General features: G+C 30.7%; 12 protein-coding genes across 12 annotated transcripts; 6 read left to right on the forward strand and 6 right to left on the reverse strand. All coding sequences in view use genetic code 12, as the record gives it.

Annotated features, from left to right (window-relative positions):
* The first annotated feature begins 25 nt into the window (after positions 1-25).
* Positions 26-3,573, forward strand: CCC2 (Cu(2+)-transporting P-type ATPase). The gene has a single exon (XM_064881701.1). It carries the CDS (start codon positions 113-115, stop codon positions 3,452-3,454), a length of 3,342 nt encoding a protein of 1,113 aa, XP_064738565.1. The 5' UTR covers positions 26-112; the 3' UTR covers positions 3,455-3,573.
* An 873-nt stretch (positions 3,574-4,446) lies between these two features.
* PGA58 (Pga58p) lies at positions 4,447-4,974 on the reverse strand. Its single transcript, XM_064881702.1, has one exon. It carries the CDS (start codon positions 4,813-4,815, stop codon positions 4,546-4,548), a length of 270 nt encoding a protein of 89 aa, XP_064738566.1. The 5' UTR covers positions 4,816-4,974; the 3' UTR covers positions 4,447-4,545.
* A 992-nt stretch (positions 4,975-5,966) lies between these two features.
* Positions 5,967-9,080, reverse strand: MTR10 (Mtr10p). Its single transcript, XM_064881703.1, has one exon. The coding sequence runs from the start codon at positions 9,038-9,040 to the stop codon at positions 6,128-6,130; it is 2,913 nt and encodes a 970-aa protein (XP_064738567.1). The 5' UTR covers positions 9,041-9,080; the 3' UTR covers positions 5,967-6,127.
* An 805-nt stretch (positions 9,081-9,885) lies between these two features.
* Positions 9,886-11,184, forward strand: GUK1 (guanylate kinase). Its single transcript, XM_064884217.1, has one exon. It carries the CDS (start codon positions 10,225-10,227, stop codon positions 10,783-10,785), a length of 561 nt encoding a protein of 186 aa, XP_064738568.1. The 5' UTR covers positions 9,886-10,224; the 3' UTR covers positions 10,786-11,184.
* A 40-nt stretch (positions 11,185-11,224) lies between these two features.
* RJT21DRAFT_120364 (uncharacterized protein) lies at positions 11,225-12,369 on the reverse strand. Its single transcript, XM_064881704.1, has one exon. It carries the CDS (start codon positions 12,246-12,248, stop codon positions 11,580-11,582), a length of 669 nt encoding a protein of 222 aa, XP_064738569.1. The 5' UTR covers positions 12,249-12,369; the 3' UTR covers positions 11,225-11,579.
* Positions 12,370-14,247: 1,878 nt separating this feature from the next.
* Positions 14,248-14,953, forward strand: RJT21DRAFT_132903 (uncharacterized protein; the record flags this gene model as incomplete). Its single annotated transcript, XM_064883162.1, has 1 exon — positions 14,248-14,953. The coding sequence occupies exon 1, from the start codon at positions 14,267-14,269 to the stop codon at positions 14,951-14,953; it is 687 nt and encodes a 228-aa protein (XP_064738570.1). The 5' UTR covers positions 14,248-14,266.
* RJT21DRAFT_34368 (uncharacterized protein) lies at positions 14,895-15,837 on the forward strand. The gene is made up of 2 exons (XM_064884218.1): positions 14,895-15,270; positions 15,333-15,837. The coding sequence occupies exons 1-2, from the start codon at positions 15,233-15,235 to the stop codon at positions 15,769-15,771; spliced, it is 477 nt and encodes a 158-aa protein (XP_064738571.1). The 5' UTR covers positions 14,895-15,232; the 3' UTR covers positions 15,772-15,837.
* Positions 15,838-15,903: 66 nt separating this feature from the next.
* On the reverse strand, positions 15,904-16,677 carry RJT21DRAFT_1262 (uncharacterized protein; the record flags this gene model as incomplete). Its single annotated transcript, XM_064882853.1, has 1 exon — positions 15,904-16,677. The coding sequence occupies one exon, from the start codon at positions 16,675-16,677 to the stop codon at positions 15,904-15,906; it is 774 nt and encodes a 257-aa protein (XP_064738572.1).
* Positions 16,678-17,003: 326 nt separating this feature from the next.
* On the reverse strand, positions 17,004-19,774 carry BUD7 (exomer complex subunit). Its single transcript, XM_064881705.1, has one exon. The coding sequence runs from the start codon at positions 19,515-19,517 to the stop codon at positions 17,301-17,303; it is 2,217 nt and encodes a 738-aa protein (XP_064738573.1). The 5' UTR covers positions 19,518-19,774; the 3' UTR covers positions 17,004-17,300.
* RJT21DRAFT_120369 (chromatin modification protein) lies at positions 19,775-20,655 on the reverse strand. Its single transcript, XM_064881706.1, has 2 exons — positions 20,280-20,655; positions 19,775-20,214 (listed from the first exon to the last, which is right to left on the reverse strand). The coding sequence occupies exons 1-2, from the start codon at positions 20,464-20,466 to the stop codon at positions 19,874-19,876; spliced, it is 528 nt and encodes a 175-aa protein (XP_064738574.1). The 5' UTR covers positions 20,467-20,655; the 3' UTR covers positions 19,775-19,873.
* Positions 20,604-21,780, forward strand: RJT21DRAFT_34387 (thiamine diphosphokinase). The gene has a single exon (XM_064884220.1). It carries the CDS (start codon positions 20,742-20,744, stop codon positions 21,678-21,680), a length of 939 nt encoding a protein of 312 aa, XP_064738575.1. The 5' UTR covers positions 20,604-20,741; the 3' UTR covers positions 21,681-21,780.
* Positions 21,781-21,965: 185 nt separating this feature from the next.
* RJT21DRAFT_1266 (mitochondrial 37S ribosomal protein mS38) lies at positions 21,966-22,304 on the forward strand (the record flags this gene model as incomplete). The annotated part of the gene is made up of 1 exon (XM_064882867.1): positions 21,966-22,304. The coding sequence occupies one exon, from the start codon at positions 21,966-21,968 to the stop codon at positions 22,302-22,304; it is 339 nt and encodes a 112-aa protein (XP_064738576.1).
* Positions 22,305-22,502: the final 198 nt, after the last annotated feature.

Raw genomic sequence — 22,502 nt, forward strand, 5'->3', positions numbered from 1 at the left:
TTAATAATTACTTAGCCTAAATGGGATTTTCCTTATTGAAATTTTTTATCCAACTTTACTTGTATTAGTTAGAAATCTCTTATATATATTCATTCCTATTTAATAAGGCAGTATGAGTGATCAAGTACTATTTCAAATCAGTGGAATGACTTGTGCTGCATGCTCGGGATCTATCCATTCGGCTGTTGCCGGCTTGAACGGGGTCTCCGAAGTGGCAGTATCACTAATGACAGAAGAAGCTAAAATCAATTTTGATTCAACTATAATTAAAATTGATCAAATTCAAAAAACTATTGAAGATTGTGGATTTGGAGCTAAATTGATATCATTTAAACCACAAATGAATAATCAATCACAACCACAAACTCATCTTAACTTAAAAGAGAGCAAATTTGAGATTCAAGGTATGACATGTGGAGCTTGTTCTGCATCAATTACTGAAGCTCTTGAAAGCAATCCTAATATAAAATCTTCTACTGTATCATTATTAACTGGTGAAGGATTAATAAAGCATACTGGTGAAATTAATATTGAAGAAATTAAAGAAATCATCGAAGATTGTGGATTTGATGCCACTCATATTAAAACTATCAATCATAATCAGAATCAACAAGATCAATATCATCTACAATCAGAATCAATATCAGAAGAAGATGAAATTAGTCTACAAATATTTGGAATTAATAATCAAACAGATGTTATACATTTACAATATAATATAGAAGCATATTTAAATAGTCTGGCTGGTATTCATAATTTTCGAATTGCCTTTAAAGAATTACCTGATAGATCCAATGCTCCATTGGTAACAGATGCAAATTCTAATAATGTACAAGCCATGAGATCAAGTGATGAATTGGCTAGTGATGGAGATAATCTTATTGATGAATTATCTGTTACATATAATCCTAATATTATCGGAGTAAGAGATCTTGTAGAAGGGTTAGATAATATATCACCTGAAATCTCATTTGCCATAATAAATTCAATAGATCAATCATCTTCAACTCAATTAAAAATGTTATCTCGTATAAAGGAGATTAACTATTGGAGAATAAATTTCTTACAATGTCTTGGATTCGGAATACCAATAATTGCCATGTCCAATACTCAAAAATATGAATTTTGGTCTAATTTAATTCTTTTCCCTGGCTTATATTGGGTTTCATTATTACAATTTATTTTAGCTATTCATGTTCAATTCAAAAATGGAGCTACTTTTAATACCAAATTTATTTATTTTATAAGAAATGGAGGAAAGAATGCAACTATGGATGTATTAGTTTGTATATCATCACTGGTTTCATTTTTATTTTCAGTTATTTCTATAATATTAAGTGTATGGTCGGGTCAACAAGTATCACCACCTAAATTATTATTTGATACTTCTACTATGTTAATTATGTTTATATCATTTGGGAAATGGTTGGAGAATAAAGCTAAAGGTGCTACTTCAACTGCATTATCAAAATTATTGGCTTTAACTCCATCAAGTTGTACTATTATTAGTGATATAGATAAATATGAAAGATACCTTGAAATGCAAAGGAAATATTCTAAAGAAAATTCTGATGAAGATTCAAGTATGGAAAATTTTAGTACAAGAACTATTGGTATTGATCTTATCCAAACTAATGATATTGCAGTAGTATTACCAGGAGGAAAGATTCCAGCTGATGGTGTAGTTGTTTATGGAGAATCTGAAGTTAATGAAGCATTTATTACGGGAGAAACTTTACCAGTACATAAAAAGCGTGGTAATCAAGTTATTGGAGGTTCTATCAATGGAGCTAATTTAATTCATATTCGAGTTTTAAAAACTGGTAAAAAATCTCAATTACATCAAATTATATCCTTAGTTAAAGAATCCCAAATTAGTAAAGCACCAATTCAAAGATTTTCTGATTATATTGCTGCAAGATTTGTTCCAACAGTTTTATTATTGGCTACTATAACTTTCTTATTTTGGATAGTTATATGTTATTGGACTCATTCTGATTCTTTACCAATGGCATTTACTAAAGATGAAAATGGGAAATTCTTTGTATGTTTAAAAATTGCTATTTCAGTTATTGTTGTTGCATGTCCATGTGCATTAGGTTTAGCTGCTCCAACAGCTGTAATGGTTGGTACTGGGATTGGTGCTGAACATGGAGTTTTAATTAAAGGGGCAGATATTCTTGAAAAAGCCAGTGGTATAAATGTAATTTTATTTGATAAAACAGGTACTTTAACTACTGGAGATATGAAATTAGTTAATCATAAGATCATTTCCAATAGTAACTTTCGTGAACGTGATTGGTGGACCATTGTTGGATCTGTAGAAAGTAATTCTGAACATCCAGTTGGAAGAGCCATTACTAAAGCTGCCAAATCTCAATTAAATCTTAATTTTGAGGAAGATACATTTGATAGTATTATGAGTGATTTTAAAGTATTAACTGGATTAGGGATCAGTGCAACTATTCAAATTGGTATAAATAAATACTCAGCTACTATTGGGAATTATAAACTTATGGAAAATCAATATCCTAATTTAATGAAGATGATAGATAAAGATAATGAAATAGATAGATTGAATACTATTGCTTATGTTATAATTAATGATGAATATTGTGGTAATTTACAATTATCTGATAATTTAAAGAAGAATTCTAGAGAAATTATTCAATATCTATTACAACATGAACATTATCAAGTTGGTATGGTAACTGGTGATAGTAAAGAAGTTGCTGAAAAGCTTGGTAAAGAATTAGGTATTGCATCCTATAATATCTTTAGTCAAGTAACCCCTATTGATAAGGATAAAGTTATTGTTGATATCAAAAAACGATTAGGAGGTGTTGGAGTTGCCTTTATTGGTGATGGTATTAATGATGCTCCTGCTTTAGCCCAAGCTGATATTGGTATGGCTATAAGTACAGGAACTGATATTGCTATTGAATCAGCAGATATTGTATTGGTTGGATCTAGAACTGATTATGATCGATCCTATGATGAAAGTAGTAATGATTTGATTGGTGTTTTAAATGCCTTACATATTTCTAATGCTACATTTTCTAAAGTTAAAGTCAATTTCATATGGGCTGCTATATATAATATGATTATGTTACCATTTGCAATGGGATGTTTCTTACCATTTAATGTTATGTTACCACCAATTGCTGCTGCATGTGCTATGATGTTAAGTTCCGTGAGTGTTGTACTTAGTTCTTTAACCTTAAAAAGTTGGAAAGCTCCAAGAATTAATGAAGATTATACTACTTTTAAAGTTGATTTAGAAGCTATGAATGAAGCCTTTAATTTAAAAGAAGGAACTAGAGAAGAATTTGAACTTGTTAGGAGGAAAGGAAATACCCGAACTCTTGGCAATCCTATTAGTTATATGAAGAATTTTTTTAACAGATATTATACTTCCAGAAGAGTTTATACACATATTCCTTCATCATTATAGATTTGTTAGTTAGTTAGTTAGTTACTGTTTAAAAGTTTTTGTATTATTCTTTACTATATTAATTTAATTTTATGATCTACGAGATATATATATATATGAGTAGTATTGTTGTGTCTTAGTCGGTTAACTTCACTATCATGTGCTAGTCGGTAAAAGTTTATGTAGATTTTCTACCAAATTATTTCGTCAGCTTTTAGCTCCAAATCTCGCACAAAGTCTTTTTCGCCGCAAACATAACTTAAATCATATACAGTTACTGAAGAGGAGAGAAATTACTGTCTATTTCATTATTATTTGCATTAGGTTAAGTGTTAAACAATACGAAGTGTCTTTCTATTTTCTTCTCGTAGTATTATAGTATTAATATTTTAAAGAAGAATGATTTAAAAACCGAAAAGAGTGATGGATCATATAGAGTATATACTTCTACAGGGTATTCTCAGGGTGTTGGCTAATCTTGGCGATACCTTTATCACTTTGCTTGTACAGCCACATATTTGTTCTGAATTGATCTCCATTTGTAAGCAGCTTGCGTGCTAGAGGGCTGGACACTTATAGACTGACCTTGTTTAATGTTCAGATGGCAATATGTACTAAACCTATTTTGGCATCAATCTCGCACAAAGTAATTAATGCCGTTGACCAATGTAATACATAAATTTACGGTGTAAAAGGATTTCTGCCGAGAATAGAGAGATTACCGAAGTGTACCGAATAGTAAAGCATCGCAGATCTCGAGTAATTGGTTATGATATAGATGGTGACGTGGAGGATATACCATAAGGTTCATCGTAAGTTGTGTGCACTGAATAAAAGAATTTGTCACAAAACTATAATCGTCTATTTTTTAAAAACCACAACAAAGCTTAAGATAACGAAGTTTGCAATATGGTTCATTGGGCGAAACTTTAATTGTTTTCGACGACCTATTACTATTTTTAGTCAAAACCAATCGAACCAATGATAATCTACAATACTACAAATTCATTATAATAAAACAATGGTATAAATTAAGATAACGACTATTCTAAGTAGAAAATTTAAACAAGAAATAAAACTATGTTAATAATTAACTGATAGTGTTAACAAACTTATAAAGCTAATAAAGCACCAGCGGCTAAAGCAGCAGCACCGGCAGCGAATTGGACCTTGGCACCAGCACCTTCGTAAGTAGAAACGTTAGCGGCGGATGAGATGTTTTGAGCAGCAACAACGGAGGTAGAAACTCTAGCTGGACAGTTGGTGACGGTTTCTGGACATTCAGTTAAGGTAACTAAAGTGGTAGATAAGTCAGTTTCAGTGACATCAGCAGCAACTAAGGCAGCAGCAGCAGCAAATAAGGCGACGGTGGAGAATTGCATTGTAATTGAACGAAAGACGGTAAGTTGGATATGTTCTGGATAGATAAAAACCAAAAAGAAAAGAAAGAAACAACTATAAAATTTTGACTCAATTAAAGGATTCTACCCTCAACTTATATATTCGCATAGCCATGGATTTCGACATAAAGAGTCAGTAGTGTTTTGAGGCAATCGAATGAAAATTTTTTCAAAACTATATTTACCTTTCATTTCGAGTCATTATTTTTTAACGTTTGGCGCCTTCCGTCAATCAAATTAGCTTTAACCGCAAAAAAAAAGAAATTTACATACTTTTTTTTGACATCGGGATGTACAGGACTACCACTTTGGGAAACCAACCTTCCCAAAACGGAACACTCTGCATATGCCTTGTTTCAGTGGAACAATTTTGTTCGCGAGTCCCGAGGGCGACATTAAATCCGACATGCAACAAAGCTTCTCAGAGACATTTATCAATACGCTATTTTTAGCGACACCCAAATCGAGCTTGATCTGGCCCCTATTTGGAGTCTGGATGGCAGTTGCCCTATTGGGAATGGTTCTCTTTGGTCCCTTATCCTGTATGATTTCCCCACTTGTAATTGATATTACAATCATACTATACAATTAAACTTATCAAGATAACAACATTTAGAGTATTTAGAGAAGATTGGTAGAGTTTAATGGTGAGCCGATATCGCTGGACCCATTAGTAATACTATCACTTTGTTACTGTTATTATGTATTTGTTGATTGGTAGTAGAAATCCCCCCCTCCTACCCACCACTATTAACCCCTCTAACATTCCGAGATACCAGTACTTTATTTATTTGTTTTTATTTAGTCAACTTGGTAACTTGTTTGTGATACAACATCAGCAACACAACACAACATTAACAACCAATCAGTGAGCAGTACTTCGAAATTCATCTCTCATAATAATTACTTCTTCAAAGTTTTGTAACTACATCTGACGATACTTCAAAAAAAATAAACGCGCTTTTTGGCGAGTCATATGAAACCAAAACAAATAAGTGGAATAATTGCAATTTTACCGGTAGTATATACACACTCTCTCACACACACGATAGATTTTGTGCAGTATTGCTAAGAAATTCCCGAAAGTAATTACGAAGCACAAGGATATTATGACAGTAACGAAACTTTACAATTGTATATCCGAATTTCTTGTTTTGATAATGTACCTTAAAACCCTGGAGATATGGCCCCGCTCAGAGATCTTATTTGTAGAAATTATAGAATTATATTGTGTCATTCATTAATCGTTTATGTTTGTCTATATTATTACTATGTAACTATATTGATGAATCTATTAGTTGAATTCAGATCTTGGTGAAATATTCTTACGAGAATACCAATTGACGAAATCTTTAAGGGAAGATCTTATCCGACGATTATCTTTATTAACTAATGCAGTACCTAAAGTATTAATTAATTTTTCAATTTCTTTATTATTAACATTAGGTAATGAATTAACAACTTGATGTAACCAATTAATTCCAAGATTTTTATCAGGTACAATAACTAATATTTTAAGAATTAAATCATTAACATCTTGATGAACATCAACATTAAATTTAAAAATTAATCCATTTAATACAACTCTTAATAATTCTCCTCCATTATTATCTAATGTAAGGAATTCTTGAATTAATTTCTTAATATATTCAGGATTTTCATCATTAAATAAAGAAATTGGAGGATTTGATGAACCCCAACTAATTAAATCAATTAAGAAATGAACACATGAAACTATAGTATCATATTCATTAATTAATCCTAAAGTAATTAAACTTAATTTTAATACTGATTTCAAAAATTCTAAATTTGGAATAACTTTGAATGGATAATACATTAATAAATCATCAGACATTCTAAAGAAATCATCAATTACATCAGGTATACTTTTAATTGCTTCTTCATTACGTTCTTGAAAAACATATTCAAAGAATGTTGCACTTTGAGATAAACCAAATTGATAAACAGCTTCTTTAATTTCTTCACTAGTATATTCATCTCCATATTCTCGAATTAAAATACCAGAAACCCAAAGATAACATCCATATCTTGTACTTTTAAATCCCTCATGTAATATGGTAGCTATATCTGGTAATAAATTATTTAAATAAGTACTGAATGACTGAATACTTGCTTTTAATAATTTTAAGGTTCTTTCGCTAACAATAATAGATTTACCTCCAATTAATGTTAAAAGTTGAGGAATCAGGGGCCATATTTTAGCGATGAATAAATCACAAACTGGAAAGTTTGGATTTTTAAAATCCTTGGCTCTTAATACATTAATAAAGATAGTTATAATTTCAATTTGATCTGCAATTTGAGTATAAATATCTTCTTGACTTGCCGTAGCAGTTGGAGCTCCACCACTAGCAATAAAATTTTGAATCTTTTCTAATGTTGGAGCAATAAACATTTCTGTAGTCTTTTGTAAATTTTCAGTAGGAACTTTTTGAATAACATGAGCCAAACCATCAACCAATTCATAGGTAGATTCTATATCTAATTCATTATTGATTTGACCATATAACATATATAATTGTTCAAGATATCCAACTAATAATTCGGAACAATCTTTACAAAAATACATTAAAGCTCGAGATGCAGATACAATGATATCTTCATTGTTTTTAGTATCAGTTGGATTATTCTTTATGATTTCAAATCCTTTAGTAATATAAGTTAATTGAGGTTCTAAAAATTGAGGATTCTTTGCAGTCCATTCAGTATATCTACCTAATACTAAAGTAGCTGCATATCTTATTTTTGGATGATCAGGTAATTGAACTAAAAGTGACATAATGCTAGGTAAAATAGTATGCTCTTTGGTAGAAACTACTTTGGCCATTGTTCTCATTGAAAACAAAGCAGCTTCTAAATGTTGCCAATGAAAATTTTGAGATTCACCTCCAATTATTCTTTGAATTTGTTGGAATGGAATATTTAATGATTTAGTCGCTCCAACCACTGAACAACAATCCTTTAAAACATCACCCATTTCATATCTAAATTCTTTAAATTTATCTTCTTGTTCTTTATCTCCTTCGAACAAGTCATTATCATTGGCTGTAATAGGATAAGTCAAATGCTTTAAAATAATTGAAATTAATTCTTCATAAATATTAGAAAATACAGTTTTAGAAGATTCAAATTTTGGTAAAGTAATAATTTGTTTTAATAAATACCAAAAATAAAAAGTATACTTGACAATATCTAAATCTTCTTCATATTTACATGATTCTAATAAAATTTCAACTAAAGGTTTAAAATGTTTAGGATTCTTTGCAATTAATACATGCCATGATTCACAAGCTTCAACATATAATCTTGTGATTCCTTCTACTGTTTCAGGATCTTGTAATTTATTTGAACTTATCATATAAGTATTCAATTCAATAATTTGTTGATATAATGCATCAATTAATTCATAATTCTCGATATCTTTGGTTTCACCTATTATTGTAACAAGACATTCGATTGCTTTATCAAATGAAATATCATTGGATAAACTTTGAAATATTAATGAAGTAAGAGAATTTATTTGAAGAATTTGTTCGATAGGACATTCTTTAATCCAACTATTAAGACAATCTAAAATAATTTGATCAGTTTTTGAATCTTTAGTAGTAGATACTAAATTATCTAAGATAGCTAATACTTGTCCTACATTATTAGATATTAATAATTTTGTTCTTTCCATAAATTCTTCATCAGTTAATGAAGTTTTCTTAATATCGGATAATTCTTCTGGTAAGATTCTTAAGAAATCCAATAAACATGGTAAATATTGTTTATCAGAAGATAATTTTGTTATTATTTCTGGTACAGCTTGTTGCCAAGTCAAATATTGTAAACTTAATTGAGATAATGCAATGGATAATTGAGTTCTTATTAATTTTTGATCTTGTAAAGGATATTTCTTAATTAAATCTATTAAAGAATTTTTTAATTGTTCATAATTTGATTCAGGTAATTGAGTCAAATCATAAGTAAGTTTGGATCGTAATGTTTGTGCTGCAAACAATTTAAATTGAATATCATTAATTGAATCATCATTTAATATATTAACTACAAGTTCCCAAGCTTCTTGAGATCTTTGGAATGATTCAAGAAAATGTGTTGCTCTTATTTTATCTTCTTGTGCCAGATTAGAATACATAGTATCCAAGGCCTGTTTCAACTGTTGTAACGCTTCGGAAGACGACATTGTCTCGATATGTTATATAGTTATTATAGTTGAAGAAATGTTATACTTCTCCATCTTAGCCATGACTTTTCAATTAAAGCTATCAAAATTTTTCTTAGGACTTGTTTTGGGGCATGTCGCACGACCTTTTGACGAATTAAGCACGGCAGTTGCAAACTTATTGATAGTGTTACTTAATGACAGTAGAAGTTAAGACTGTATTAGTTAAGATAGACAACCTATAGATAAAAATTGATATTTAAAGTTGGGTATATTTTGTGAAGTATAAGTTTATGAAGTGTATATTTATGAAAAGTATATTTGTGAATAATAGTAACAGTACATCACATCTTAATATACTGCTACTAATTACTACTGCTATAAACACTATTGCGAATGATACTATGCCCTACAATATTACTACTGAAATATTACTACTAAAATATTACTACTACAAATATTACTTCTACGAATATTACGAATCTCCTACAAATAGATATACACAACTGATGGTGTTGTGTTTATAACTTTTCTTTTTGCTATAATTAATGTACATTAAATGAGCAAATACACGAGTCATAAACATAATGCCAAATCATCCCGTCCAAACTAGCTAACGTCATATGGAGTCTAGAAATGTTAGTATTCAAATATCCTAAAGGTTTTGAAAAGTTAGTATAGGTGTAACAATATATTTGATCAGCATACAACAAATGGCTCTGAGGTACGCTTATCCTATCTTAATTATACACCTAGGAAATCCTTAGAAGAATAAGGTTTCTTATGAATAAGATTATCCATGACCACCAACACAAACCAAAGAACCTTGCTAAAGCTCAAAATGCAAATAGATAATGAATAGGCTAAATAGATTACACCTTCAATGATTCTTATCTAACACGCGTCAACAAACACAGAAATCCACGTGACCCACTTAAGACAATAAGATCAATAACCAAAAAATTTTTCGAAATATACGAACCAGTGGCATGTCTGAATTTCGACATAGTTCCAAAAACTCAGTTCCAAATTAAGTTTTGAGTTCCTAGTACAGGTAGCCAGTAGTGTACCATCAAACCAGTTTCAATTTTGAATCTTTTGCTATTATCTAGTTTAGGTATAAATCATATCAATTCTCAGAAGAAGTAGCATTATAGGCGTAGTAATTTTATTTTATCGTGTCACTTTTTAAAAACAAACTTTTAATGTCCAGACCAATTGTTATCTCTGGACCTTCCGGTACTGGTAAGTCCACTTTATTAAAGAAATTATTTGCTGAATATCCAGATAAGTTTGGATTCTCAGTATCTAATACAACTAGAAATCCAAGAGCTGGTGAAGTTGATGGTAAAGACTATCATTTTACTAGTGTCGAAGATTTTAAAAAGGCTATTGAAGAAAACAAGTTCATTGAATGGGCTCAATTTTCTGGTAATTATTATGGTACTTCTATAAAAGCTGTTAAAGATGTGGCTGATCAAGGTAAAACATGTCTTTTAGATATCGATATGCAAGGAGTTAAATCTGTGAAAAAGACCGATTTAAATGCAAGATACTTATTTTTAAGTCCACCATCCATCGAAACTTTAAGAGAAAGATTAGAAGGTAGAGGTACTGAAACTCAAGATTCAATTGAAAAGAGAATCGCTGCAGCTACTGCTGAATTAGAGTATTCCAAAACTGGAGCTCATGATAGAATTATTGTAAATGATGATTTGGAAAAGGCTTATCTTGAATTCAAGGATTTCATAGTAAACGGTAACTAAGATAGACTATTTAATTAATATATACATATACATATACATATACATATAATTTTATATATATATAGAACTTTATATACGATATGGATCACGTGAAGTTAACGTCCTCGTTACAGTTGGGCCTTTTTCACTAATTGGGTTAATGCATTAGATTGCTATTCAATTTGAAAACTGTATAGTTAATCATTTGTGGATAGTAATTATATGTAACTTGTGCCGTTAGACAATTTTGCGTATTTTCTAAATAATAACTAATTTACGCAAACAAACTTGTGCGCTAATTTAATTATGTCTAATTTAATTTAATTTGCGCTTCCATAATATTTAATTTTCATCCTGATGGCACATTACGTCTCTTCAATGACCATTACAATAATGATGGAGTAAAAGTACGACGATTACAATCGAATTACATCAGATACATTATAATCCAAAAATAGCAATAAAAATAAAGTGTGCAGCGCATCTCATATCTGTTTCCTTAATAGCAATTATAATTACTTATTGACGCATTCGTAAATTGGATGCATCAACCCCTAGCAAATCAAGTTATGCTCAACTTGTATATGGATTCAAGGCATGTGGATACTTGTTTGTAATGTTATAGTAAAATTTGCATAGAAAATTAACTACAGTATTACTCTCGGTTAACTGTGGTACTAATGTGTATTGAGGTTTGGATACTTAGCGTTAATGAACAAGTTTTCATTAAAGTTGTTGTGCTACGAATTATAACCCAAGAGAATCGGATATTGGAGTTTCCACCACACGCAATAGTTTAATAATGAAAAGCTTTTTTACAACTCTTGACGACTAAGTTCTATCCAGTGGCATGGTTCAACTTGTCTGTCTATTACAAACAGGTAATTGTAGAAAGTAAAATACTGAAGCTTTGGAAAATCATCTATATTAATTTTTATCCAGTCCACCAAGTTTCTTATTTCTTGCTTAATCTCAATATAGTCAATACCGTAATCATACTTACTTCTATAGAAGAACAAGTCAATTGTTTGTAAGGTTGTTGGTTGACATGTTATACTAATTTTTACAATCACAAGGCTTGATCCAAAATAATTAAGTAAATTCTTGACTAAATTGCAATGCTCTTTAATATACGCTAATTGAGGAGATATACAAACATTTATACAAACATTTTGAAGTGGAGCCTTGGAGAATTGTTCAAACTGACATCTTCTAATGTAACGGTCGTCGTTCATGACAAGTGTTTTCAAATTGGGCATTGAGTTCACCAAATATGGGTAATATCCGCTATATGATAGTTGAAGTTCTTTGATATTTTCACATCGAAATAATAATAAAGCTGCGTTTAACACTGCTTCACAAAAACCATCAGAATATAAATATAAAGAATTGGTTTCAGAAAAGATCCCTTGTAATTGGGTGACACTTTCAAGATGTCCTAATAGCCCTATGCTTGATAATTGTACCTTCTTGAACGAGCACATAATATTTCTGTTACTTCTTATAAATTCAATATCAGGTCCTAGGTGGTGAGATAACTTTATCTTTAATATTTTAGACCTGAAAATTGAAGAATTTCTATTTAATAACTCGTTTGAAAAAGCGGTCTTCTCGAGTTGGTAAATTGTCATGTAAGTTTCTAGAGGTAGTCTATATTCTTTTTCTACAATCTCAAATTTATTCACGAAACTATCAATAGACAGCGAAAAGTATAAAGAACTATACTTTCCAGACAAAATTGTGGAATTTGTATATGCAAATGTATTCAATTTTCGATGAAATATGGCGTAGTCTTGGAAATCCTTGATGTCTGGATCTGAAAGAGTAATAAAAGCCCTCTTGAATAATTTGCTCATACATAACGAATAAAACCTTGAATTGGTAAGACATAGGTCTAGAACATCGAACTGGTTCAAGTGATCTATGATTTGAACTAAAATTTCATCAGGTAAAGACTCTAAACTAGTAGCTGGATTTGGAGGCTTTAGGGTAGATTTCACACATGTTGCAGTTCGATTTATCCATGCCTCATTGAGAATAAAGGCTATATTAGACACCGAGAAAGCCATTCTTTTGAATGCCATTGTAGATGAAGTATTTATTGGTCTTGACAAAAACTAAGAGAAAGTTGCGCTAATAACAACCCCAAAAGCTTTAAAGTTGCCCTTTTTTTTTTGCAACTTCCACTACAACTTTGTGTTTTCGTGCCCCTTTATTTTCAGACTATTCACTGCTTTCCTATTTGGTAAAAACAGACACGAATACAATATTGTATTAATATCTCAGATTCCCCTTAATACTGAAGATTTATGTAAATTTATGGAATACCCAAAGAAAGAAATTGACTTAATAAGAAGACAAGTTAATGTATTTAATTCGAGCCTAGCATTAGGTCACGGGCCAACTGGGTTAAGAACCATGGTGGCTAAATATAACGCTAACGCAAAACTTGGTTTGCACACGATATTATGCGAAAATTGATATTTGGGCAATGGACGACCTGTTCATAAATGGCTGCAAGTTTACTTGACTCTACACATGCAATACTGTCAAAACTATATTCATGAAGATAGGTATAGTTCTTATGTAAATTAGTTAATATTTATAAATTTTTGGAAGAATGCAATAGTTCTACTGTCATAAGAACATCCTTTACAGAAGGACATTGTTAATAGTCTAGATAGACTAGCGTATACCACTTATCATTATTAAAACATTCTGAATAAGAAAAGTATTCACAAAAGTATTATCTGTTTCTTCTTTGGTGGTTTTACTCAATAACGGAAACTTTCAGTATAAAATAATTTTATGTACTCATAATACGACATGCAATAAAAACCTATTTATGAACTAAAGACGTGCGTCAATACTTTTTCCTCGTTTTTTACAGCCATTTCCTGTAGGTAAACTTGAATAGAAGATAAATATTTAACAGCAGCCCCACTAGACACAACAACAGGGTGATAAACTAAATCTAAATACCAAAGGTAGCAATAAGAATAAAATTATTGTGGAATTGAATTGATCAGTACGTTCAAATATAGAAATAGAGTAATATGATGATAAGTGAAATAGTATATGTATTCAATCATTTTATACAGTAAAGTTGACATTGAAAAGGTTGAATTACTTTGACCATAGTATACTTTACCCCTGCTAATGATACATATGACCACACAAATGAACATTAGCATACTATGTCACTAAGGAAATGAATATTAGTTAGCAATTACCTTTTTTAGATATTCATTGTACAAATTGTCTAAGTGTAGATATTATCGGTGGTTATTGATGATTCTTATTAGGCTTGGCTAATAGAGTTTGTCTTTAGAGATGATCTCTAACAATTTCAAAAAAGTTTTAGTAGGTAAACTGATAATTCGAAGTTTGTTTCAGTCGCCCTTTTTTATATCAGAACTTAGATTTATTTGCTGTAAAAATCTCACTTTTTTAAAATCTCTTAGTTTTAGAACTTACTCTTTTGGCGGTAAATCTAGTCAATATGCAATTTGGAGCCAAATTGTTTATTTCCATATTGGAAAAAGCAGCAAATATAGTATGTAACTGTCTTACAATTATATATACAGTTAAAAACGACGAAGAAAAAGAAAAAATTGGCAAGGCATTATTTTCATTATTAAGTGTTTCATCTATTCTATTACTTCGTACTATAATTGTTAAAACAAGAAAATACCTACTTGTTAAGAAAGCCTTAAAACTTGAACAAGAACTTAAACTTGAAGTTGAAGAATCAATTAATAATAATTCGGATATATTTTATGATATTACAATAGGTCTTGTTAAGTATGATAGAGAAGTTGATTACTATAATCGCAGGCTTACTACGATACATTATGAAGGTCAAAACCGAAATGAAATTATGCTTTTCCACATACAATTTATCAATTATTTAAGTTATATAGATCAACTTAAATGGACGGCTTTAATGTTTGTGATGCTGATATCAGAATTTAATATGAAATATAATCAATTCAAATTAGAGTTAAATAACTTTATGACAAACAACTCTATGGAATATAATTTACAGAATCTAATTGTACTTAAAGGTCAAGTACTTAGACATAAAAATGACTCCAAAAGGATATCTACTTTAATTGAACATTATAAACAGCAGATAGAAACCTTGGTAACAAGGTTATCAAATATGGCACAACCGCATCAAATTTGATATAGTATGGGAATAATGGTAGCTTATAAATAGTATATAGAGTAAAATATAAAATATAATAAGATTTATATTCACAAAATGTGTAATCTTGAATACTTTCTTAAATATATCCCATATTACTGTTCTGTTCAAGAGTATATAATTAATATAAAAGATCAAACAACTAATCAGGCAAATAGGGCACGTGACCGGTTTCCCCTTACAAATATTGAGAGCGGCCCATAAATTTTTCAAAACCCGTAAAACCCCTATCCTTTTCAAGCTTAACTATTAAACATTATGGCTACCAGATTACCATCCTCATTCGGAGACGAAGAGTAAGTATATCGCAGGGTTGATACTTTGGGTATGGAAGTAGTACTAACAATATAAATTGTAGAGAATTGGATTATCTCCAGAAGATCTGGATGAAGTCGAAGCAACAACCATTGGTTCCTCTTGGAGCCTTTGCAACCACAGGTGCCATTGTATTGGCTGCTCGATCTTTAAGAAGAGGAGAGAAAATGAAAACTCAAGTTTATTTCAGATACAGAGTGGGATTTCAATTGTTGACACTTGTAGCTTTAGTTGTCGGTGGAATGATGTTCCAACTGGAGACCGAAGAACAAAAGAAAACTAAGGAAGATTTATTAAGGGAAAAGGCCAAACAAAGAGAAAAGTTATGGATCGAAGAATTAGAAAGAAGAGATGCCCTTATTCAAGCCCGGAAGCAAAGAATAGAAGAATCAAAGAACGAGTTGCGGAAACTTGCTGAAGAGGGTTTCAAGAAAGATTCGGACTCCAAATCTGTTCCAAACTCAACATCAGACTCCAAGTAGGTTAAATTTCATCTAAGTTTATTACAGTTACCTATTTATTCACGATAGTTTGCTTGTACATAGTTTTCTTCATTTCTTGCCTTCTTTTCTAGTGTATATTGTATATATACTCTATTCTCATGATAATAAAAGTTACGAAAGTTCACGTTCTAAAGCTTGTAATTGTTCCTGTGATGGATCATCCATGTCTCCTTCAACTAATTTATGCTTGGAAATAAATATGCTGGTGTCCTTAAGTTTAAAAGATAAATAATCGATATTCAAATCATCAAATCTAAAGGTATGAGCAATTTGTTTGACATTTAACCAAACAGGTAATTCCAGATTAGTAGAAGATATTAGATCACGTATATTTTGAACTTCTCCATCTATACTATCGATGATGATCATATCTAAATCATTATCATCGGATAATTCATCAACAATTCTGGTATAGTCAGATACTGTTTTGATAGTAGTGGGCTTGTTGAATAATTCTTTAATTTCATCATGGATGTCGCACTCCTCTTCTTCATCTGCATCAATTGATACTAGAAGTATACGTATTTCATTCAAATCTTCACTAAGACAGTTGGTTAAATTCTTCCATTTAGAACCTGAAGATAATGAAACAGTATATTTAGAATTACCATTAACCCACCTATTTCGTATTCTTTCTATACATGTATCATGATGAAGTCTCTTGGTGAACCCTCGAGCAAATCCATTCATCCCAACTAATTTGGTCTGCTGCAACATATGCATTGACTTCTGTAAAAGCTTATATGAAGTCGAATGAAATTTCCCATCGTATTGTTCTCGCTCGTATCGTAACAACATAGGAAACTCTGGTAAGAGATCCTTCTCTTCATGAGTCTGAAGATGCGCATTAAGCATTAGTAATCGTGAGGTTGCGTTGGTAGACATTGTATAATTTTTAGCAGCCAAAATGGGTATATAGTTTAATGGTCAACTTGTGTGTTGTTCGCAACAAATTTAAGTGCTAATGACCTTCAAGTATTGTAGTAAGTATAAAAATATATACTAAAGCCATATAACTAAATATGTGTCTTGTTTTAGTCACTATTTAAGTGATCTATGGGGTCCTGGCTTAAATGCTGTGGGTATGGATTATCGCTTTAAAATTTTACACTGTGCATCATGGCACGTGACTTGAACATTCCACTATACAACATTGAATATTGAATTTCAATATAAAATTCGTGAAAGAACTCATAAAAATATCATCAATCACCTACTGTAAACCCTAGCATTGATAAAATGGACATATAATTATTCCTAAATAAGGCGTGTCTACAGGTAACGCACACAACAAATTTTATATTGTGGGGAAGAGTTGCAAAAAAGTGAGGGACTTGCGAAACGAAATGGCTGCGACAGTACAATATATATGTATTTTGTATTAACACATTAAGAAGAAACAGGATGAATAAACTCAGATAATAGAACAGAGGTATTTGAGAAAGAGAAGTAATCTATAATCATTATTTTTGAGTAATCATTTTGTAATAATTCTAGGACGGATTAGTTTAATTGTCAGACCCATTAATTTCGTAGGCTTTTAAGAATAAATAAAGATCTTCCATCATATCTGTTATACCATGATTAGATTGATGATCTGGATTACTAGGAGTTGGACTGATATGATTGGAATAAACAGCTTGAACTAAAGATTGAATTTTAATTAAACCTTCCTTAGCTACTAAATCACTTAATGCATTAATTAATGTAGGAGAGAAATCATTATACCATCTATGATTCCATACCAATAATTTAATTACACTTTCCAATATTCTTTCATTTAATTGATTAACAATCTTACTATAATTATGAGTATACTGTTGACTAGAATTAGAAGTGGAATTCTTGCTTAATATTTTAGTTCTTTCCATTTGATAATATTTAAGCATTTCTCGTTGAGATTTAGCTGAAAATCTACCACTTAATGCATTACCAAATGCCACTGAACCTTCTTTAAAATGATTCAATCTGTATGCAATAGATCCTAAAATTTCCCATTCTAAAGTAGTCTTTTTATATTCCATTTGTTGAGCTTGGAAATGAACAGATTCTGCTTGCCACATAGTATATGCTCTCAAATCTTCATATAATAACATAAATAAGTTATCCAACCATCTTTCACAAAGTCTTTTCTTTTTAAATTCTTCTTCATATGTATCATCTCCTTCAGTCTCATCTCCTTCAACGATTTCCTTTTTTGGTGATTTAACTGCTACTGTTGAAGATGCATCAGTTTCACTATTAGCAGCAGAAATTTCTGGATTACTAGTGGCTGTAGTTGTAGCAGTAGTTGTTTCTCCATTTAATGTAGAATTAGTGGAATTTTTTCTGGCATGGCCATTACTGATAGTACTATTGTTTCTATCTTTACGATATTCTTCTTCCATAACAAAGACTTTAGCTCTATATTTTAATAAAGCTTCCCAACCTGTTTTAGCAACAATATCAGTAAGTAATTCATAAGCTTTAGCAAATGTGGATTTTAAATTGGCTGCAGGTAAATTAGATAATTGAGGATCTAATGTTTTTTGTTCTTGAGCTACTTCAATACTTTGTAAATTTGATACTTCATCTAAAGTAACATCAACTGGGAATGGTAAATGTAAATCTTCATTTCCTCCTCTTAAATTAACAACTCTTCTCAATACATATTTTTCTTTATGAGAATTCATTGGACAAGAATTTAAAGTTAATAAGGCATTTTCAAAATCTCCAAGTTTTGTATATACTTTTACTAAAGTTGACCAAGTTTTAAAATCAGATGGTGAAGATTTTACTGCTTGTTTTGCTAATTCTAAGGCTAAATCATATCTTTTCTTATCTATACAGAATTGAGTTTGAAGAATCAATAAATCTGCATCTCTTTTATTTCGAGTTATACCTTGATTCATTAATTTTACTGCTTCAATTTCTTGATCATTTAATAATAGTACTTGAGCTATTAATGTTATAACACTTGGTTCAGTTTTTTCAAGTCTAGTTAAAATCTCTAAAGCTTTCTCATAAGATTGAGTAAATTGAACACACTTAAGAAATCCATCTACCAAATAATTATTAATTAATGTAGGTTGAGGAATTTCAATTCCACAACCTAATTTTGGACCTTCATAAAATAATTTTTCAAAACCATCTAAAAATGAATTTAAAACATATTTAGATGATTGACCATTATTGAAGGGATTAATTTTACGTACTTCAACTAATCCACCTACTTTATTTGAATCTTCTTCATCATCAAGTAATGATCTTACTATAGAAGTTATAAAAGTTTCTAACCATAATTTTTCTAAATCATCATTACTTATTTTATCATGAATTAATTTTCCATCACTACTAACTACTGAACTTTCAAATTTACCAGGAATATGTACAGTAACTCTCATATCAACTTTTGAAAATGCATTGTATGAACAATATGTTAATTCAGGAACTTTCCAATGTTTCTTTTCTCCAAACCAATATTGAGATTTTGATGAAATTAATGTAGCTAATCCTTGTAATTGAGCAGCAATAGAAGCTGAATTGGATGTATCTATTCCAGTGAAATATAAAAATGTACCAAGTTCAGTACCCTTTTTTGAATTAATTGAAGCTTTATGAATATTACATAAATCGGCTGGTCCTAAATCACTAAATGTATGTAATCTACTAGTTCTTTCAGTAATTGATGAACCAGGATAATCTTCCTTGGCCTCGGGAATAGACGCCAATGTAGTCGGTAACATATCTAGATCCACTTATTACAATCAATTTATTCTGAGTGAAATACAATCCTTACCGTGTATAGTTAGTCTGTGCCGAGATTCGTTACTTTGAATTTTCTGACCGGTGCTGTGTTGTTTAGATTTTTTTTATTACTATACAAGCCCCTAATTTGCACGTTGACACGACCTCTCCACTATTAAAAATTAGTATAAAGCTAGTTATTGAAGTATTACAATAGTTTACAAAATTTTATGGTTAATTATATAAATATATTAATTACTGATAGAATACAGAGTGTAGTATACATGGATTCATAAGAAATCTCTTTTTTATAGTTTGTAGAATTTTTTGTGGTTGTTTTGGGAATATTAAGTCATCAATTCTTAGCCTTTTTGTTAGAAGGCTGTTCATCAACTTCGTCATCAATATTATCAAAATCTCTGGCGGTGAGGCAGTACTTTTCGGGAGGTAAATTCAATCCCCATTTTGGTATGACCGGAGGCAATGGTTTTGAATTTCTTTCTTCAGCCAATTCTAAGAGTAATTCTTTTGGAGGTGTAGGTTTGAATTGATAGTTGGTTCTTGCGGCAATAGCCAATCTTATATCATCGGTGTTAACTGCTACATTTGTGTTTGCATTTAAATTAGTATTGGTATTTAAAGGCTTGGCATGATCATTATATACCAAAGCATCTTTCAATACAGATTTAGTATATCCTTAAAGAGGAAATAGTTAGTATACATGTTGACTTTTAAAAAAATGAATAAATTAATATACTTACTATGAGCAAAATCCATGAGCTGTAACGGCACATGGTCTTGATAATTTTGAATACCTTGAGTGGCAAATATTAAATGTAATAATCGTACATCTCTAGGAATAACATTAGATTGTTGCAGGTTTTGATTAGAACCATCGGCCGTGTTAGTGGCTCCTGAGCTATTCCCGTTGGCTTGACTAGAACTCATGACAAGGCTGATATAATAATGTAATTTTATGAACTGTTATTCGTTATTACTTAATGATTCTCTAATTTGATTAATGACAATACATAACCTCTACTGTATATGAAGTTCTGGTCTTGTGGTTTATTCTGTTGACTTACCAGTATACTACTACTGTATTTCTATTTTCAAAGTGCTTTGAAAAACTTGTGTCTCACACGACATAAATTATACTTCCTATTTAGATCCTATAATTGATAACTAATCTAACTATAACAGTATCGTTAGTTCATGTCACGATGCTGAAAGCCAAAAAGTTAGAATCAGAAGTTGTAGAAAGACCTGATGATATAACAGTCACGGCTCCAGAAAGTCATGAAAATTTTACTAATATCAAACCATTTGAGTATTGGAATGATAAATCAGGATCAGATCGGAATGCTCTAGTGATATTGAACCAATCAATTGAAGGTTGTAATTTGTATAAGTTATGGCATAATACTGAATTACATGTATGTGCGGATGGAGGGGCAAATAGACTATATGAATACTTCAATAATGATACTAATGATAATAGGTCAAAGTATATACCTGACTATATAGTAGGAGATTTAGATTCACTAAAAGATGAAGTAAAGAATTATTACGAAACTAAAGGTTCTAAAGTTATACCTCAAATAACGCAATACTCTACGGACTTTACAAAGAGTATGAACATTATTCAATTATATTTCTTTTCCTCCGAACTGCGTCAATCATTGGATTCTGTACAAGATTTCAACAATGGTATAGCTGAACTGTTGGAGAAATTCAATGTACCAAATAATCAAGCTGCAATTCGTATATACATTTTGAGTGGTATAGGTGGTAGATTTGATCAAACCATTCATTCAATAAGTCAATTATATATCTTGAATGAATCAGTACCTTATCTACAACTATTTTTTATCACTACATCAGACGTCATATTTCTACTTAAAAAGGGTAAGAATTATGTATCGTACCCTTCTAAATCTACTTTTCATGATAAATCACTGGTTCCAACATGTGGATTATTACCATTGGGAAATAATGAAGTTATATTAAGTACTTATGGTTTAAAGTATGATGTAACCAATTGGCCCAGTGAAATGCTAGGTAACGTCAGTTCAAGTAATGGAGTAAGTGGAGTCACAGGATTCATAGTAGATGCATCTGACCCCATAGTAATGAATATAGAAACTTCTTATGCCATATAGAATAACCCAAATATAGACATTAATAGAATTATATACCATATATTAAATAAATTCCTGTATGTAGCCCCCAACTAAAAAATGTTTAACCAAACAGGAAGTGAAAAAAGTATCGACAAAAATTTTGTTACTGAGGATAGCCAGACATTAGCTTTGACTATATCTAGTGAGCCTATATAACCACTTCATACATACTAAAGCTAGATGCTTAGATCAGGAATAACAAGAGGGGTCAACTTGCTCGCGGCCTCTAAACCTGGAATAACGGTCCAAGTTCCATTGAGAGCCATGTCATCTATAAGTAGACCATTAATCAAAACTCAACTTTCATATAAAACTATAAAGTCTGAATTTGATTCGAGTATATTCAACCAAGTATCAAAAGATTCTATATCAGATATTCTTAGTCAAAAATTAAGTGTTACTGATGGCTTCAGAAATGCTAATGTCAAATATGAAATCATAGATTTTAATCAATACCAACAAGAAAATGGGATTGAACAAGAAGATAACACCATGCATATGGACTCAGTGTTGAGGAAAAGAAGATTGAAAATGAAGAAGCATAAATTGAGAAAGAGAAGAAGAGAACAGAGATCCTTGAAGAGAAGATTAGGTAAAATCTAGATGTTGATCTATTAACCAGTCAGTCTTTAATATCATTCTGTGATTATAGCAAACTACTTTTAAGATGTTTATCGAAGGATATTTGATTGGTAGAATATTCTTAGGTTATCATAGAGTCAGTGCCAGTTATAATCATCTACATAGAACTTTGATTCTTAAGTATCTTAGAATCACCATTTCATTCTGTATATATGTAAT

The sequence above is a fragment of the Scheffersomyces amazonensis genome (genome assembly GCF_036850825.1).
Source record: "Scheffersomyces amazonensis strain UFMG-HMD-26.3 chromosome Unknown RJT21scaffold_3, whole genome shotgun sequence".
In the NCBI taxonomy this organism is placed as follows: Eukaryota; Fungi; Ascomycota; class Pichiomycetes; order Serinales; family Debaryomycetaceae; genus Scheffersomyces; species Scheffersomyces amazonensis.